The 17536-nt window shown below is 37.0% G+C and overlaps 1 protein-coding gene across 14 annotated transcripts in view; it reads right to left on the bottom strand.

Annotated features, from left to right (window-relative positions):
• Nucleotides 1-17536, bottom strand: part of HERC2 (HECT and RLD domain containing E3 ubiquitin protein ligase 2) — a 117009-nt gene that overhangs the window by 9665 nt on the left and 89808 nt on the right. For 10 of the 14 annotated variants that reach the window (XR_012670577.1, XM_075134842.1, XM_075134822.1 and 7 more), the window contains 11 exons: nucleotides 16833-16988; nucleotides 16570-16685; nucleotides 16249-16447; nucleotides 14842-15056; nucleotides 13908-14085; nucleotides 11497-11658; nucleotides 10259-10350; nucleotides 9244-9383; nucleotides 7513-7700; nucleotides 6641-6838; nucleotides 4645-4728 (listed from right to left, as the gene is read on the bottom strand). Coding sequence is in view for 12 of the 14 variants with exons in the window: in XM_075134842.1 (XP_074990943.1) it covers nucleotides 4645-4728; nucleotides 6641-6838; nucleotides 7513-7700; nucleotides 9244-9383; nucleotides 10259-10350; nucleotides 11497-11658; nucleotides 13908-14085; nucleotides 14842-15056; nucleotides 16249-16447; nucleotides 16570-16685; nucleotides 16833-16988 (1728 nt within the window). In the remaining 2 variants the exon portion in view is untranslated. Of the gene's footprint in view, nucleotides 1-4644; nucleotides 4729-4817; nucleotides 4918-6222; nucleotides 6289-6640; nucleotides 6839-7512; nucleotides 7701-8790; nucleotides 8903-9243; nucleotides 9384-9981; nucleotides 10018-10258; nucleotides 10351-11496; nucleotides 11659-13907; nucleotides 14086-14841; nucleotides 15057-16248; nucleotides 16448-16569; nucleotides 16686-16832; nucleotides 16989-17536 lie in introns of those variants that run through there. The other 4 variants (XR_012670579.1, XM_075134868.1, XM_075134876.1 and 1 more) reach the window with 4 other exon arrangements.

Here is a 17536-nt window from a genome sequence, read left to right as displayed (position 1 = left end):
ATACAAAGTGGATACGAATACAAAAAGCATTTCACCAGTATAGAGAGGAAAGAAATGGAAAGTACACAGAAGGCTGGAGAAACCCAAGATATTTTTTTCCCCGTGGTGTTCTGCAATTTATATTCTCAACCTGCCCTGACTGCAAAGGGACTCCTACAGTGCACGCAGTTCACCAATATCTGTAAGACTGTTCATTCAGAAATAATCCAGACTCATCCCACTAATCTGTATTTGGTCCCACTCCAAGCTACAGTGCACCTCAAAATCCAGTTGTTCTGATGCTGCATACTTCTGATGCTTTGAATAATACATCCACCAGATTTCTTTCAGGTTTTCTTGAAAGGCTGACACACTCAAGTCTTCCTCATGTATAAGATGTTCTGTATCAACACAAGCTGGTTTTAATTCAATGGACTTCTAAGAAATTTGGATGCCCAAGAAGTTTTGAGTTGACAAATCACTGAGCCTTCTCTTAAAAAGAGGAAAGTATGAATAGAAGGTCTATGAAAGCAGTAGTTAAATCACTGTTTTTTCAAACCTCAGACCTAAAATACAAATTAATCAAGTGACAATAAAAAGGCAAGCAATCCTGCCTGAACTGAATAGGATGGCACGCACGTTTGCTATTATACATTTCTTTACTAGCAACGCAGAATTTTCATTTAATCTGATCATTTAGATGCAGGAATGGTTACAATTTGACTTTTAACAAAGCAGTGTTAAGAACGTCACGAAGGATTATTGGCATTTCTACCAGCACCTTAATATATTGCTTGCTGACAAATGCCCGTATTAAAATTTATTAGGTTATTAGCAAAGAGTAAAACATTTTACTGAAAAATGGCAAAAATTCGTACAAATATGTTTAGAACACAATCCACCACCAGGCGTTTTAGCTTTTTATTGTAGAGGTCTGGAGCACAGCCTCTTGCTCATGTTTCCAAATCATCCCCTTTAGAGACATAATAAGTATCCTGTGAAACCTATTCTACTGAGGCTGAGCCTTTACTATAGGTTGAATAGGGTCAGAAATAATCACCATTGAATACATGCCTTACTAAACACAGATTATGCAGCATCTCAAGTTTTTAAAATACAGTTCCAGCCTTCTTGCTGATGAGATAAGTTTTTAGCATAAAGCAAGTTAACATGTTGATTAGAGCCCAAGAAGGATTTTCATAAAACAGTCTGCCATCAGAAGATATCAGCTTGTGGGAAACCAGCTTTTCTTGGACCAGAGAGAAATGTGGCAGCTCAAAAGCAGCATACAGTGAAATGTGGAAGAATCAAGTTCAAGAACTTGCTTCAGTGCATAATAACTTATCGTGAGCAGAACCATTGTAACAAAGCAGAAGAGGCACTCAAGACAATCTCTAATCTGGTTAAAGCATTTTGAAGTGATGAAGACCAAAATTTAAGTTCTTTCTCTGAATCTGAAGAACAAAACTTTGTATTTGTGTCAAATACACTGAAATTCTGGCCATCCTGTGGGACTCTCACCAACCCACCAGAACTTGGGAGAAATGTAATACATAAAGCCATGCACTCAGAGACTAATTAAAAAGTTTAGAAAAAGATGACAGCTTATTAGTTGCAATCAGCCAAGAAAGACAAATATGTACTGGAAACACAGAAGACAGATCTATGAAGAAAACAAACACAATTCAAGGGTATGTCATGAAATCAATCTCCAGAAGAGGTAGAGAAGTATCAGTGTGATAATTACAAGAGCACAGACACAGTCTCACCTGTATTTTGAGGTTTCAGTTATCTATGCTCACACTGAAATGCTACTAAAAAAATAGGTTATAAAAAGATGAGGAGTAGAGAAAGACTATCCTACACAAGCAGCAAAAAAAGCTTAGCCCGTGTAGGAAAATGAAGGCTGTCATGAAATGAGTGTTCTTTAAAAGCACATTTGATAAGGGAGAAGACAATAACCAGCAAGCAGGAATGCTATTTAAACTGAAGTATAACACACAAAAAAGAACAAATAATTCATTCATTGATATGCTGTGCCTACTTTAAGATCAGATCATTTTTAATCATCACGCTAGTGAGATTTCTGTAACCCACATTTAATAAGGAGCCCTAATAAGGAGGAAGAAACTATTCTTAAAGTGGGATTTCATATATCCATAAGTCATCCTTCCCATGACATTAGAAAACATTGAACCAGATCCTTTGCAATATTACATTCCTGAAAGTAGACATTCTCCTAATAACTGAAATTTGTTTCCCTTTCAAAAGGAGGAAACTCCTTTCAACTGCTGTGATAATCTCTTTCATCTAAAAGCAAGATATGATTTAACAGCGTTATGAATGTGTCTGCCTATAGGTCATAACACACTGTCCATTTGACACCACATGAGCTACACTGGTACTTAAATACTAGGTAAATCTGATCTGCTAGTAGGAGGGTCAGTAAGTAAACTTGAACTCTGGAGCCCTGTCTAGGCATGTAACTGTTAGTTCGCGTTCTGGCTCAGTTACTTCTATTACACCTTTCCAGAACAAGGCCCAAGTGCTGCTTTGGAACATTTCACTTAACAACCATTGCCAAAAAGTAATATGGCTAAAACAGCGTCAAGTTTGGTTTCTTCTGCCCTACGCAGTCCTCCAACAGCGTCCCAAACTGTCTCTGTGCATTCAAGCTTGCCCTCATGCTACACCTCAAAGCATAAAACATCTACCCTCGATTTTATGCTATAAAAATACCAGGCTGGCACTTGGGTGAATTGTAGTACAGCCATCACATTGTATTTTACACAACTTGAGCAAGAAAAACTACATAAAACTACTGTGTCCTACTACTACCGGGCTTCCAACAGAAAAGATCCAGGGCCAAGTAGTATGTAAGGTGAATGTGATCTACTCTAAAGGAATTTGGTCCATGTAAAACTTGACCTCTGGGCAAGGGAATAGTGTTTGGCTTGCTTTTATGCCACAAGTTAGACAGCTGTTATGTCCAGTTCTGGTACTTCCAAAGAAACCACTGAACAACAAGGTAAGCTGAGGAAATATTTTTAAAACCAAGTCAGTGTCTGGAAAACAACTTTAAATTAAAAACTCATCTGTTTATTTTATATGAAGGAAGGTGATGAAGTAAATTGCCTGCACCATATAATATCTAAACTGTAAGAAAAGTCTTCTGAAAGCAAAGGGATCTTAAAGCCTACCTGCAGTTGAACTCGCAACTGCAAATAAGATGAAAATTCTTAACATTGACAATTAGCTCTTTGAGACCATGTAAAGCAGCTTTGAGTCTTCAATTAAATATTATAAAGGATCAAACAGCTTAAGAATCTGCATTTTCATTCTCTACCAAAGTTAACTCAAGAAATTGTGACCCATACTTGGTACTGTGTAATCAGGCCAGATTATGAACACGGTCTTTTTTAGTCTTCACTTGGCTAAATCTAGGACAGACTTGTGTTACAGCAATATTTCATTTCCCCCAGAAGCTATGAAGAAGGGAAGCTCTGCAGCTACCAGTTCTTTTCTAGAGTTCAAGACAGATTCAAGTAACAAACTGGAATACAAGAGAAAGCCTATCTTAATTAATTAACAGTAGAAGAACACTAGGAAATGAGCCCAAAACCTACTCACTAGTTTCCTGCTTAAAGTTAAATACTTGGATTGCATTGGACTTTCTGAATTCACACACACAAAAAAAAAGTAATGAGAAAATCTCTGGCATTCTCTTCAGCTTCAACTTCCCAAATAATAAGCTAAACCAACACATTTTAATCAAATAACATTACCACGAGAAATTTTAAGTGCCCATAGAAAATGGCAAAGAAACAGAAACAGGGTCCAGCCACAACAGGATGTACTTCTGTTCATTAAGAGCAAACTAATTAGTCAAAATTTTCACAATTTCTCCATTCTAACCTTACAAAGAGTAGGTTTTATTACTTTTTACAATATACAAAAAAAGAAAACCACCACTAAAGGAAAGAAATGCATGAGGACTCTGTAAGACCAGGCTTCAGTCCATTTAAATGAAAACAATGTTTTACTATTCTATGTTACAGAAACATCTATGGAAAAAAGACATATCTGGCCTAAGGCACAACATTACATTTTCTAACGTCAATGATAAGGAAAAAAGCCCTTTTGTATCAAAGAGTTCTGCAATCAATATGACCACATGTGATGACCAGCAAAGGACAAGAGTTTATCAGCCTGATTTTTAATTATATCAAGGACTTTTTTTTTTCCCCTTGCCTTTTTTCCCCCCCCCCTTCACGTTCTCTGTTATGAAAGCAACAGCTGAATAATTCATCTGACCATTTGGAAAAGTAAGACAGGCATCAGAATCACTACTCTCTTAAATTATCTAATGTAGTGAGTTTTGAAAAAGCGGTCCTTTGTCAAGCAGCTCATTAGAGTCTGAATCATTCACTTAGTATTTCGACAAGTGTCCCCCGCCCCCCAAACAACTACAGTGTGGATGAAAACATACTGAAAAGAAAATGAGCAGCCCTTGCTGCATTCACTTCTTCATTGTTTGATTCTCTGATAAAAATTCAACTCTTCAGTTCTCAGATACCAAACAGCTAAAACAAAGGGACTTGACAAATGTATAGCACTGTGGGCTAAACATATAGATACTAAAATCAAAACTTCAGCTTAAGAAACCTGTATTCTGTTGAGCTCTACGACTGGCCCGTGCTGACGATCTCTCACCATAGTTGCTTGCACAACTTTTCTGAAAGCTGCCTCCTAAAAAACACAAAATACGAAAAATTAAAATAGTGGCAAAACTGCAATCAAATAAGAAAGCTGCACAGATTTCACAGATAAACACATACTTAGTTCAACTCAGGAAAAAAAAGATTCTTCAGCAGAATAGAGAAACTGATCCTGCAATACTATCCTTCAGCAATTTCCTTCTGAGTACATCACAAAACACTAGAAAAGGCATAACACTTCTGAGTCTTTCTTTAGAAGAAACGGAAACAAGCATCAAATACTTTTGGAATACTACAAATAAACAAAAGCAACAGAAGATAAAGCTGTGAAATGTTAGTTATGGATCATGTTATTTGTGCTAATACAATTCAAGTCTGAAACAGTCAGGATACTAAAAAAGTAAAGAAGTCTCTCCTGTATCACTCAAAACCATGGCTTGAAAGGCTGTACTGCACCCAGATTCAGTCATTACTAAGCAACCAACAGGCCGCTGAGTGCAGGAATAGATTAGTTTATACCAGAATAATATATGTATATGGAGAATAATTAATGTCAGAGAAAAACAATCAAAAAAGCCAAAGATGAGATCATCTTGCTATGGAAAGCAATAAATAAGCAACAAATAAAATTTAAAAAATAAACTTTTCATGCAAATTCAAGTATCTGAGGTTCTTTCACTAAATATTTGGATCAAATTTTACACTGTCAGTTTCAAGCAAGCTTTAAAAAGTTTTTTAAGTCTTTAGAATCTCTGAAGGTAAGCCTGACTTAAATGCCTAGATATGAATATGGCATCATAACTTCTGGTGTCTCTGTTCAATGCTTTTGACGTAAAATATGCCTGATACCACATTTTATCTTATATCTGAAGCCTTTCTGTAACTGTTCTGCAGACTCTTAAAGTAAATTATGTTGAATGTGGCTTCTGCACATCCATTCTTATATTTAACGTTATATACCTAAAGATTCCCTATTAATAGCACTAACATATAAAAGTGTCATGAACAGAATAGCTAGGATTTCCCTTTCCTTTCTTCCAACTTAGGTTCTGATTAAAAATGTGTGGTCTTCTCTTGGTCTGTGAAGCATGTATTCTGCTGGATTGCTCTACTACACAACTTTATTGGAGTCTAGAAAAAGAGACTTTGTGACAATACATGCTAAGGAGTCTAGTTACAGGCCATGTGTCTTATTTAAGGACATAGAACAGCACTGCAGAGGGAAACTTAACTTTTCAAATATATCTCCCAGCAGATTTTGTCTGTTTATATAAGGTTATAATTTTTTGTCAGACAAGTTACTATGACAGTGAGAAAATTCAGATCCAAAACTGACGATCATATTGAAGGCAAGTCATGTTTTTAAAGGCTTTCCATATCTGAAGTTTTGAGTAAGTGTGATAGCCTTGAAGCATTATAATTATCTAGATTTTCTCATGACTCACTTTACTTACAACTATAAAAATCCACTTTCTTTACCGATGTGAGATTGTACTCCTAGGTATTCTGTCTTCACTTTTAGCCCAGTCTAAAAGAAGTTTGTACCTGCATAGAACTTTGGATCAACTAGTATATCACCTGATCATGACAACTGAAATACAAAAAGCAGACAATGACCATTTCATACCTATCTTACATTTTTTTCCAGGATAGCATCTACTGAGTACTCTAGAAGAATTCGGCTATACTACAAACTGAAGATTTACAGTGTAAAGTTATTTTCTAGATCAACACACAAAAGCACTATGATGAAGAACTAAGGAAAACATAATGAAAAGAACACATTCACAAAGAAAGAAGTTTGCATAATCAGAAGGCAAATATTTGATATACAACTTACAGAACAAATTTAGATATATAGTTCTATTTTCTTCAGAAACAGTTTAAACGTACATTTCACTTACAGTTACAAATCACTCCCTTAAAAACATTCTGATAAATACCTTTCCCTGTGATATCAGTATTCCCCGTAATGTGTCAAACCCAACTGAGGGTCCTTGGCCAGTTTCATCAAGTCTTCCTTCAAGATCAAACATTGGAATGCAAGGACAGAACAGTTCAGAAATGTGATGCAACAGCAGAAGCCTGTTTCTCAATGAAATTATGGGAATTTCCTGCAGGTGATTGTACTCCATAGGAACCTATTATAAGGCAATGATATCCGAATGTAATTTAGAATTATTATATACTTTATTTAATTAAACAAAACAACAATTTATAAGATTTGTAGGTAAATCTGTATTAGAAATTCAGATATTTGCTTATTCACACTGTCAAGACTTAATACACGGAGTTCAATTTTTTATGAAAGATACTAATAGTATCCATCTAAACTGAAACAAGTATTAGAAACGTGACAGTTAGGCTATTCTTGCTACTCCATATTTTACAATTCTCTTTATCCATAAACAGACACATTTTACATCCTGTCATCGCTACACCCAGGCATTATAGCTGAAAGACAGAATATTCAAAAAACAATCTTCTGAACGGAAAGCAAGCAATGAAGAACTCCCTTGGAGAGCATAAGATTTTCATAGCTGGAATACAGAATTAAAATTCCTGCCAATCTGCAAACTGAGTTACTGTTCTGCACTGGATAACAATTGAATGAAGAGGCTTTCTCACCTCAGAAAATTGGAATCCTTCTCTGGAAATATGGAAGTAAAACAAAGTAACTGGCTCAAACTTGAAGCCAAATCAAAGCACACTGAGCTTATGCAGGGATTTAGAAAAGAAATAAGTCTACGGAAAGATCAGCAATAAGCATACTAAGTATGTTTAAAATTTGAACGCAATAAGCCAAAAATATTACCTGTGTAGGGAGCTTGCCAGCATTAGCAGGTTTACTAGTTGACCAAGCTAAAGTATGTGCTGAGCCACAGGCTACTCTGTTGATCTTTTTACCCTGAAGTGCTGCAACCAAGCGTGGTCTCTGGATGGCATTAGTTGTTCCATCTCCAAGCTGCCCTTCATCATTATCTCCCCATGTATACACTTCCCCTAAACCAATAAAAATAATTAATTATTCTGAAGCTAAGATAGAAGCTTTTTGCCTTTTTTTTTTTATTAGCATTTATAACTAATTTAACCGAATGAGGCCCTGTAATCAAGATTTCTAGGACTGATGACCATCCTGAAATCCACTATCTAGTGCAGATAGATCTTGAATGACATGGTTAAGCCCATGGTCTATGTAGAGCAGCTAGTATAAAATGCATTTATTTCCTCATAGTTTGTATAACTTACAACTTCTGTTCCAGAACAGAAGGGCCCCTCACTACAAGAAGGACATGGAGGTGCTGGAGCGTGTCCAGAGGAGGGCAACGAAGCTGGTGAGCGGCCTGGAGCACAAGTCTTATGAGGAGCGGCTGAGGGAACTGGGACTGTTTAGCCTGGAGAAGAGGAGGCTGAGGGGAGACCTCATCGCGCTCTACAACTACCTGGAAGGAGGTTGTAATGAGGTGGGGGTTGGTCTTTTCTGCCAAGTAACTAGCGATAGGACAAGAGGAAATGGCCTCAAGTTGCGCCAAGGGAGGTTTAGATTGGACATTAGGAGAAATTTCTTTACTGAAAGAGTGGTCAGGCCTTGGAACAGGCTGCCCAGGGAAGTGGTGGAGTCACCATCCCTGGAGGTATTTAAAAGACGTGTGGATGAGGCCCTTAGGGACATGGTTTAGTGGACATGGTGGTGTTGGGTTGACGGTTGGACACGATGATCTTAGAGGTCTTTTCCAACCTGTATGATTCTATGATTCTATGAAATGGTGGAGGAGAAGAGTAACACCAGATACACCAGAAACAGCCTGTTAGTTTTTGATAACATTTTGATAGTTTCATAGCAAAAAAAGCTGATATTAAAAAAAGAATTAGAAAAGGCTTAACATTTCGTATGAGACAAAAGAAAAGATCCTATAATAGGTTGTATTACTAGAGAGGACATTAAAATGGGTGCTTACTGTTGCAAGATAATTGGAAAATACTTTTAAAATAGCAACCTTGTTTCTGAGCATTCATTTTCTGCAGCTATATCCTGTTTCACTAGCACCTATAAAACACTCAGTTATTGTGCAGACTTGTTAATTAAATGTGAGAGTGAGTCTGCTACAAAGAATATTCAGTATCTCAACCTGCTCTGTAAGAAGCAATACTGTTTGTGCAGTGCTTCATTTAGCAAGTTAACACCTCAGCAGGCTCAGAAGACCCTGTAAAAAAAAAAGCCAAATGCATTCATTCTACTGCTTGACCAATCTGTAATTACTTTGAGCGCTCTATATTTTTCTTTGACCATCAGCATTTATGAAACTTAAACTCTTCATTTTTTATTAATTAAAAACCTTCAGTTGGTTTTATGTGATCATTTTAAATCAATGACATGCGTGCTGCTCAAGAAATATGCAACATCTGCAAACACAAAATATGTCCATGCACATAGAGGACCAGCATTTTTAGCAAGGACAACCTATCAACAGCTGACTAAAGAATAAAGTTTCATTTTTTTCAAATTCAGTACTGAGAACTAAGTAAAATTATTTGATTTTCATACCATCTTCAGTGCAGCAAACACAGTGCAAAGACCCAGTAGCAATTGCAATGACTTTCTTTCCTTGCAGTCCCTGCACTTGTCGTGGTCTTCTAACATGGTCATCAGATCCATGGCCTAACCGATGATAATCTCCTTTGCCCCTGCACAGAGAAGGTAAAACATTTCAAAACTGTGTTTTAATTGTGGAAAAAATGGAATGACAGACTGTGTCTGATATTTGGCCTGTAGATGTATTTATAAACAGTCCAATACCAAAATATTCAACATTAATCATCCCTAGCTCGTATGACATGGATGTGATTCTGCTGATACAGTAAAAATTCTTAAACCTCCAATATGCTGCTCCTACTTATTCTGTGTAGGTCCTTATACCACTTTTGCAGAGGGTTGTTTGGTTTTTTCCTCTTAAAAGGATCAAGTATTAGAAGCTTTCATCTGCAAAAACAGTACGTTTACTGACCTCAGAGACTGGAACTTTGTACAGTTTAAGGATATCTCTAATGCCATGCAAACAAAGGGGCAGAAAGATGTTGGGAAGGTATTTTGTTTAGTCTTTTTAAACACCTAAGTCTAGTGGTTTAAATTACAAAATTTGGAATGGTATAGGAAAAATTAAACAATGAACTAAAATCAAATTCTCAGACTACAGCCACCACAAGCTAGACACAATTTTTATAATATATGAGAATGTTATTTATGCTATCATCTTCCACTCTTCAGGCTTATACTTCTACTAACCTCCTTGGAACTTCTGCATCTTGCAGTGGTCAATGCCTGGAATGACAACTCTGTGCTCAGGTCTCCAAGACAAAATACTTTGATTTTTCATTCAACTAGCACGATAAAATGTTCCCCAAAGTGATAGATTTTATTACTAATCAAGACAGAGGAATTCAAAAAAGTTTTTGATGGGAGGGTGGTGGAAATCAAAACAGCAAAGGCAGGATAACACTAATACCTGTTGCAGATAAGGTTACATCTAACACTGTCAAAATAACTAATACAAAATACTTACCACGTATATACTGCTCCAGATTTGGTAAGAGCCACAGAAAATTGTGATCCACATTCTACTTTAACCACTCCAAGGCCTGTGAGGGAATCAATCTAGGAAAATAATATCAAATTAAATCGCAGTTAATTAGGAGGCTATAGTTTCATAGATTGCACTGTCTTAAGTAAAATATAATGTGCAAGTGTGTAAGTGTCTATGCACCTTTAAAAATGAAAATGTGCACGTAGATGATTTAGCAGAATCCTATTCGTTTCATCTTTCTACCATTTACTACTTAAACATTAAAAAGAAGCTCAGATTTGGCAAACGAAGATGATCTCTAGTATGTTTTGCCAATAGTTACTCAGCAATTGCTCCTTAGTAAAAACGGTAAAGCTCTGTCTCAAAATACTCAACATTAATCATCCCTAGCTCGTACGACATGGATGTGATTCTGCCAACATAGTAAAAATATTTAAACCTCCAGTACACTCTTCCTATTTATTCTGTGTGTAGGTCCTTATGCCACTTTACCATCAATCCTACGGGACTGATGATTGAGGAAACATAAACAAGCTATTTTCATACTATGTTACATCATGCAATAAAAAACTGTTATATGGGACAGGCTGGTAGACTTTGTCCATTTGGAAACAGAATGGGGACACCTGTATCCAGACAACAAAGTGTGATTCTGGACTAAGAGTCTAAAATCCACTGTGCATAGGTATACACAGTGACACTCAAACACAAACAATGTTCATCTTCATAACAAGTGCTGTAACTCAAATTAGATGGCTACATGGATTTCATTTGTAACATATGAAGAAATTCCAAGTCAACCAGGCATTCACTTGAAAGGTTTAATATAAAGTAAGATTATTTTTTAATCAATTGATACCCCTTTCTGGAATGAATTTATGACTTCACAGCAGTGTTATGGAAATTTATTAACACGAGGAAATATGAAGATTTCTTGGCAAAATCTAATGTTTTGACAGGAACCAAAATTACAATGAGAAATATTGCTAGAACCAGCAATGTTCTCCGAAGGAAAAAACCTTCAAGTGCAACTTCAACAGTCAGCACAAAATTTAAAGACTTGTCATTGCAACCTACAAAGTTCGTTCTTAACAACAATCAGAAGAATCCTGATGTCCCAGGATAGGTGGAAGTTTGCACATATTGACAAATCTGTCTTCAGCGTTCTCCATCAACCTCATGATTTCTAAAACAATGAAAAAATTACATTCAAATACCTTCATTGGTACTTTACAGCCATCACTGCCTCCTCTCCCAAGTTTTCCATAATCTCCATCACCCCAGGACCAGACTGTATCATCATCAGTCAGGCACAATGTCTGTGCATCTCCACTGCCACAGGCTATGTCAATCACACGGTAGCCCTGGAGAGCTTCCACCTGTAAAGAAACCACCCATTTTTTTCACAATAAAAGACTCAGTCATTTAGTTTCAGAAAAGATAACAAACCCAACTTGGAGAGGTGCTTCACTGGAACTACAATTCTGAAACACCACAAGAACAACCAGATAAAGGCAAGTCAGAGGGCTTTGCTCTTTTTTCAAACCAGCAAAATTAAAGCTAACTATGTATTTTAAATACTGGATTATTCCTTTTAATTGGTGAACTAGTTAAATTTTTTTGACCTAAAAAGTCAGGGAAAACAATTCATACAAAACACGTACGGTTATCAAAGACTATATTATTCTGTTTAAATAATTTCAGGCGCTCTGGGTGAGTACTGTATAGAGTAAGAAAAAAAAAAGTATTCAACTACTCTTACTAGTTTACAATTTTCTAGCACTTGCATCATAACCTGAATTTAATCAACATCTTTTGAAATGCTGCCATCTAGTGATGAAGTATGGGATTTGGACTCAAAGTGAAAGGACCCACATACATCGCATCCTCCCCATCCTCACCCCTACTTGAAACAGATTATAGGCAGCACAATCCATCATCCAAAGCAGCATGGAACGTCACATATTTCAACTCATTTACAGATTTTCTATTTTCATACTAACCAAGAATATGGAGGGGGGAAAGATGTATAAAGATGTATAGGAAAGGTGGGCAGATCTTGGTTTTTTGGGGACAGGATACGGGTGATAAGGTCCCAAAGTGGACTAAGAATGTATGAGACCTCGTCCCACAATTCAAGCAGTGAAAAAAGTTAATGCTTGCGTGAATAGAAATATATGCACAGAGCTATGAATAAAAATGACAAACTAACATTCAGTTTGATTCAACTAATGTAATTTTGTTCTTGGCTGTATTTTCAGCAAGAGAACACAGGTAGCAAAATGAACTCTCATTTCAAAGGCAGGGCAGTTTTCTTAACACCGCTATTCTAACTTAAAGCTCTTACAGTCTGGTTCACTGGAGTACAACTGTCCGAATTACAACTCATCAGCTAATCAGTATACTCATTCCTCCTACATTCAATACTGTCCAAGTTCTCAGATTTACCCATTAAGAATCAAATGGAAACAGCTATCTTCTTCATCAATAATGGCTTAACTCAAATTTCTTTAGCAAATAGCAATTAAATACTTCATAATTACTTAGGTTAAATTCTTATTAACTTAGTATATATTTCAGTAACATCTCAGTATTCAATCATGAGAATTAAGAGTATAATTATTATGTCAGGAAAAAAAGCAGTTTGCAAGTGACTAAGTGGCTATCACTGTAATCACTGGTACATTTTCCAGGAAGTAAACAAAGAGGGGACCCAGTAGACAAGGATTTCGCTTGGTACTTTCAGTGCAAAGTATTCCTGTGAAGGGGTGGAATTTACTTACTGGGGAGTGGAGTGTTTGATTTGGGGTTTTCTTTAAGTCTTCTCTAAAACAAATTCCTTATAAGCTGTTTAGTGACCTCTAGCAAATTTTTGCAGCTCCACTTTCACTTTATTCTTCCAATCCTTTCCTGTTTTCTAAAGCAACTGTTCATTTCTGTCCTGGTTTTGGCTGGGATGGAGTTGATTTTCTTCCTATTAACTGGTATAGTGCTGTGTTTTGGATGTAGTATGAGAATAATGTTGATAACACACATTGGTTTTGGTTGTTGCTAGGTAATGTTTACGCTAGTCAAGGACTTTTCATCTTCCCATGCCCTGCCAGGTGTGCAGGGGGCTGGGAGGGAGCATGGCTGGGACGGCTGGCCCAGCTGGCCAATGGGCTATTCCATACCATATGACGTCATGCTCAGCATATAAGGCTGGGTGAAGAAGAAGGAGGGGGGGCGTTCGGAGTGATGGCGTTTGTCTTCCCAAGTAACCGTTACGCGTGATGGAGCCCTGCTTTCCTGGCGATGGCTGAACACCTGCCTGCCAATGGGAAGTGGTGAATGAATTCCTTGTTTTGCTTTGCTTGCGTGCGTGGCTTTTGCTTTCCCTATTAAACTGTCTTTATCTCAACCCGCGAGTTTTTCTCACTTTTACTCTTCTGATTCTCTCCCCCATCCCACCCGGCGGGGGGGTGAGCGAGCGGCTGCGTGGTGCTCAGTGGCCGGCTAGGGTTAAACCACGACAATTTCTTACAAATACGTGCCACTATTTCAGCCCTTCAGTCTTTATATGCAGAAATGCAGACAGTTACGAATCAGAACTGGACTAAGGCTGTGTAGAACTCCAAAGGTTTCTTACCAGTTTAGGTTTTAGTTGGTCCTCACTATCTCCATGCCCAAGGCGTCCGTATCTCCCCTTCCCCCAGGTAAAAAGGTCTCCAGCAGCTGTAATACATGCGCTGTGTGCTCCCCCAGCAGCAATGTCAACCACTTCTATACCTCTCAGAGATTCAATTACACGAGGACGATCACAAGGGCTGAAATGAAAATATTTGTCTCGACAAAACTTTTAGAATAGATCATTCACGTTCATGTATGGAGAGAGGTTTTTAAAATAAGTACAAGGCCACCTAAAATAACCAAGTATTTGCTTTTTCTCCAGTTTAATATCCTAAAGATTTATGTTTAATTAGTCATTCAGAAATATCTTAAGAGGCCTATAAAAGCTAGAAGTATTTTACCAGATGTTATACTACAGCATTACAGGTAAGCTGAAACTACAAAACCACTTCCATTAAAATCTAGTCAAAGCTAAGCATTTACCCTGGAAAATCAGTCCAATTTAAGATTCATTATCAAAATTCCTAGCATAAAATGTACTGTTGCCCCCCATGGACTTCAGCTTTCCTTCTTCTTTTTGGATCAGAACACTTATCTCTAGCACAACAGAACTTCTCCTTTAACGTAGGCAACAATGCATGTGGAGATCAGAAGCAGAATGGCAGTTTTGCTCCCTGAAGTGCCTTAAAGTTCCACATACCTACAAGACAGATCCCAAAGGAAACCCACTGGACTTTAGCATCCACAGATGTGTTAGAACACAATATCTAACTACAGAAATCAGAGTAACTATTTATCTGAAAAATATTTTGTGGTTCTCCGATTTAAAAATGTGCATTTCCACATCACTACTTAACATATAGGCAGTACTCATACAACACTTCAAATACATAGCAACTATAATAAGTATCCATTAATAGTTTTTAAAAATAACATTTCAAAGTGTTACTTGCCTTCGGTTTCCATGACCAAGTTTACCATCTTCTGCTTCACCCCAAGAATAAACTTCTCCCTCAGAAGACAATGCCAAACAGTGCTTTCCTCCCGAGTTCACCGCAACTTTCTTTATAAACACATGTTGAATGGATTCCAGTAAAGTTGGAGTAGAAACTGACTCTGTTCCTCCAATTCCAAGCCTACCACCTGCTCCATATCCAGTGGCATACAGCTTTAAAGTGAAGAATAAAATTAAATTTTGTTTGCCTCTTGAAGAACTGTCACTGTAGAGAAGAATTCTTAATGAATGTATACTAGAAAACAGTTAAAGGAAAGCCTGAAAAAACCAGTTTCTTATATGCCTCTATACCCTCTTCTGGAAAATAAGAAATATTTTGAAATATTTCACAAAAAAAATGTGAAAATATGGCTACATTCAAGTCAATAGGAACTGTCACTGACTTAACAGATTTCATTTTAAATCCCAAGGCTGATTTTGTGTAAGTATCAAGAAACCATAGGTTTGCGCGATAACATTACAAAATTGTCTATCACCTGTAGGTCTCTTTCAAGCAGCACTATTCCAGTTTTCCTTCTTCTGTGGAATATACACACCTAAACACAGTTGCTTCTTCCCCTCCCATCCCATAAATACAGTTTTAAGTACTGCTTTTCACTTTCTTTGTGTCTATCTGAAAGTAACTTCTCTCAACAGAATGATGTCAAGCAATGTCATTAATCTGTCCTTATCCTTCTGTGAATCATTAACAAGGATGATACTGACTGCTGAGGACAGAATCATTACAGTATCTCACTAGATGAATGTAACTGTTAGACAAAGCTCTAGCTAAAATTCTCGATCACATCCTTAACACAAAGCTGCCATCTCTATCAAAATAAAGACTTTTTCAAATTCATTAATTTATTTTTTTCTCCTATACCTTACGCTAAACCTCTGCATGGTGCTCCTTTTCATTCAGGATTTAAGCATCTGCAAATTAGATTCTGCAATATCCAACTTACAGGCATTTTGCCAGCTGTGAACAATCTCAGATTCCAATTACACCTCCCCCTGTCAGAGAGACATAATCACCACCACATTTTACTCTCTGTCCTGTTTTATGGGACTCTGTGAGCACATTACTTGTAGTCATCTTTGTTTTCCAAAATCTGATCACAGTTTTGAATTGCGAGGTAAGACACATGTCTTGTTTCATGCATTTAATGCTATAGTACACTGAATTCCTAGATTACACTGGCGGAGTTGGTATGGTTCAGTTTCTTTAATAATATTAATAATAATAATTAAAAAATAATAATAAATCTGTGCTACGCACATTATTTTTTATTTAGCCAAACCCATTCTGACCGAGGATGAAATTTTTCAAGGGACTCTAACAAATAATCATCTGTTGTAACCTTACTTTCCCATCAGCAGTCACTGCAAACAGAGTCTGTTCACCACCAATTAACTGCACCGGTCTAAGGGTAGCAAGAGCTTCACATGGAGTTGGAACTTTGACTTTTGCCCCTTCAATCCCACCAAGTTGTCCTCTGTGATTATGACCCCAACCATAAATAGTTCCACTGCCTCCAGCTGAAAGCGTCCAATCATCAGGTCGTCTGCAGAAAATGCAAAACAAAATTTTAAAAGAGTTTTTAAAAAGTCACAAAAAAGTGCAGTTTATCATTGTACAACAATGAAGCATCACAAGACCAAACCAATGACAGTTGAAAGAAAGAACCTATTCATCCACTGGACAAGCTGCTCATCCTGTTCTCTCTTAAAGACATCGTGGCACTCATGAAGAACATCCATATTTTCATTATCTGCCATTAATTCTCGGATTTTCTTTGCCACCTGAAAAATATTTTGGATTAAACAACATTATTCAAACTATCAGTTACTCCTATCACAGCTGGCATAAAATACTTCAAACACAGTATATCTTTTTAAATTAAACACTTCCATGTGTTCCATAAACCATTTAAAATATTCCTGCGGTACCTCATCAAGGAAAAGGCGAGGTAATGGTGTCCTTTTATCAAGAGCCACAGCAACCCTGGATGCCATACAGTATCTCCTGAACCAGGCCCATTTGTGTGTCTCAGCACAGCAAGGGAGAGTGTCCAACTCTAGATCACAAGCAAGAGCCACAAGCACCTGCAGACAATCCAAAAACATTTTAGAGATGTATCAAAAATGTGTAATAAAAGGTAATATGCATTTGATGTAGTTGAACAGCCCATAGACCAGTAGGGCCTGAACACAGTCTCAGAGATGTGTAAAGTGCAAGGGACATTAAAAGCCATCTTCATTACCCTCATTGATGGGGCAGCATTAAGCATACCCACACTATCTCACATGGTTATGTATCCAATTTCCTCTTCCAATACAGAAGCCCCTGTGAAAAACACTCCTAGATTAATTAACTTTTCAATATCAAATACCATGTGCTGAACTTTTTACCTTCCATTTCCAAACTAAGTCACCTTCCTACAATTAAATCAATTTTCAACTGATTTTCAATTTGATTTAATTTCAAATCAATGTTACTGATGAAGATTGTGAACAATGGATTAGTTCTTCCTTGTATAAACTTTTACATATTTTAAGAATTTCTTTTCCTTAAGATAGATAGTTTAACTTTTACTACATGGGAGGCTTTTTCAGCGTTTTATTCTTGTTGCTCTTCTCTAGACTTTCTCAGC

This window comes from Calonectris borealis, chromosome 1 (assembly GCF_964195595.1).
Source record: "Calonectris borealis chromosome 1, bCalBor7.hap1.2, whole genome shotgun sequence".
In the NCBI taxonomy this organism is placed as follows: domain Eukaryota; kingdom Metazoa; phylum Chordata; class Aves; order Procellariiformes; family Procellariidae; genus Calonectris; species Calonectris borealis.
This window is presented reverse-complemented; position numbering and strand designations above follow the sequence as displayed.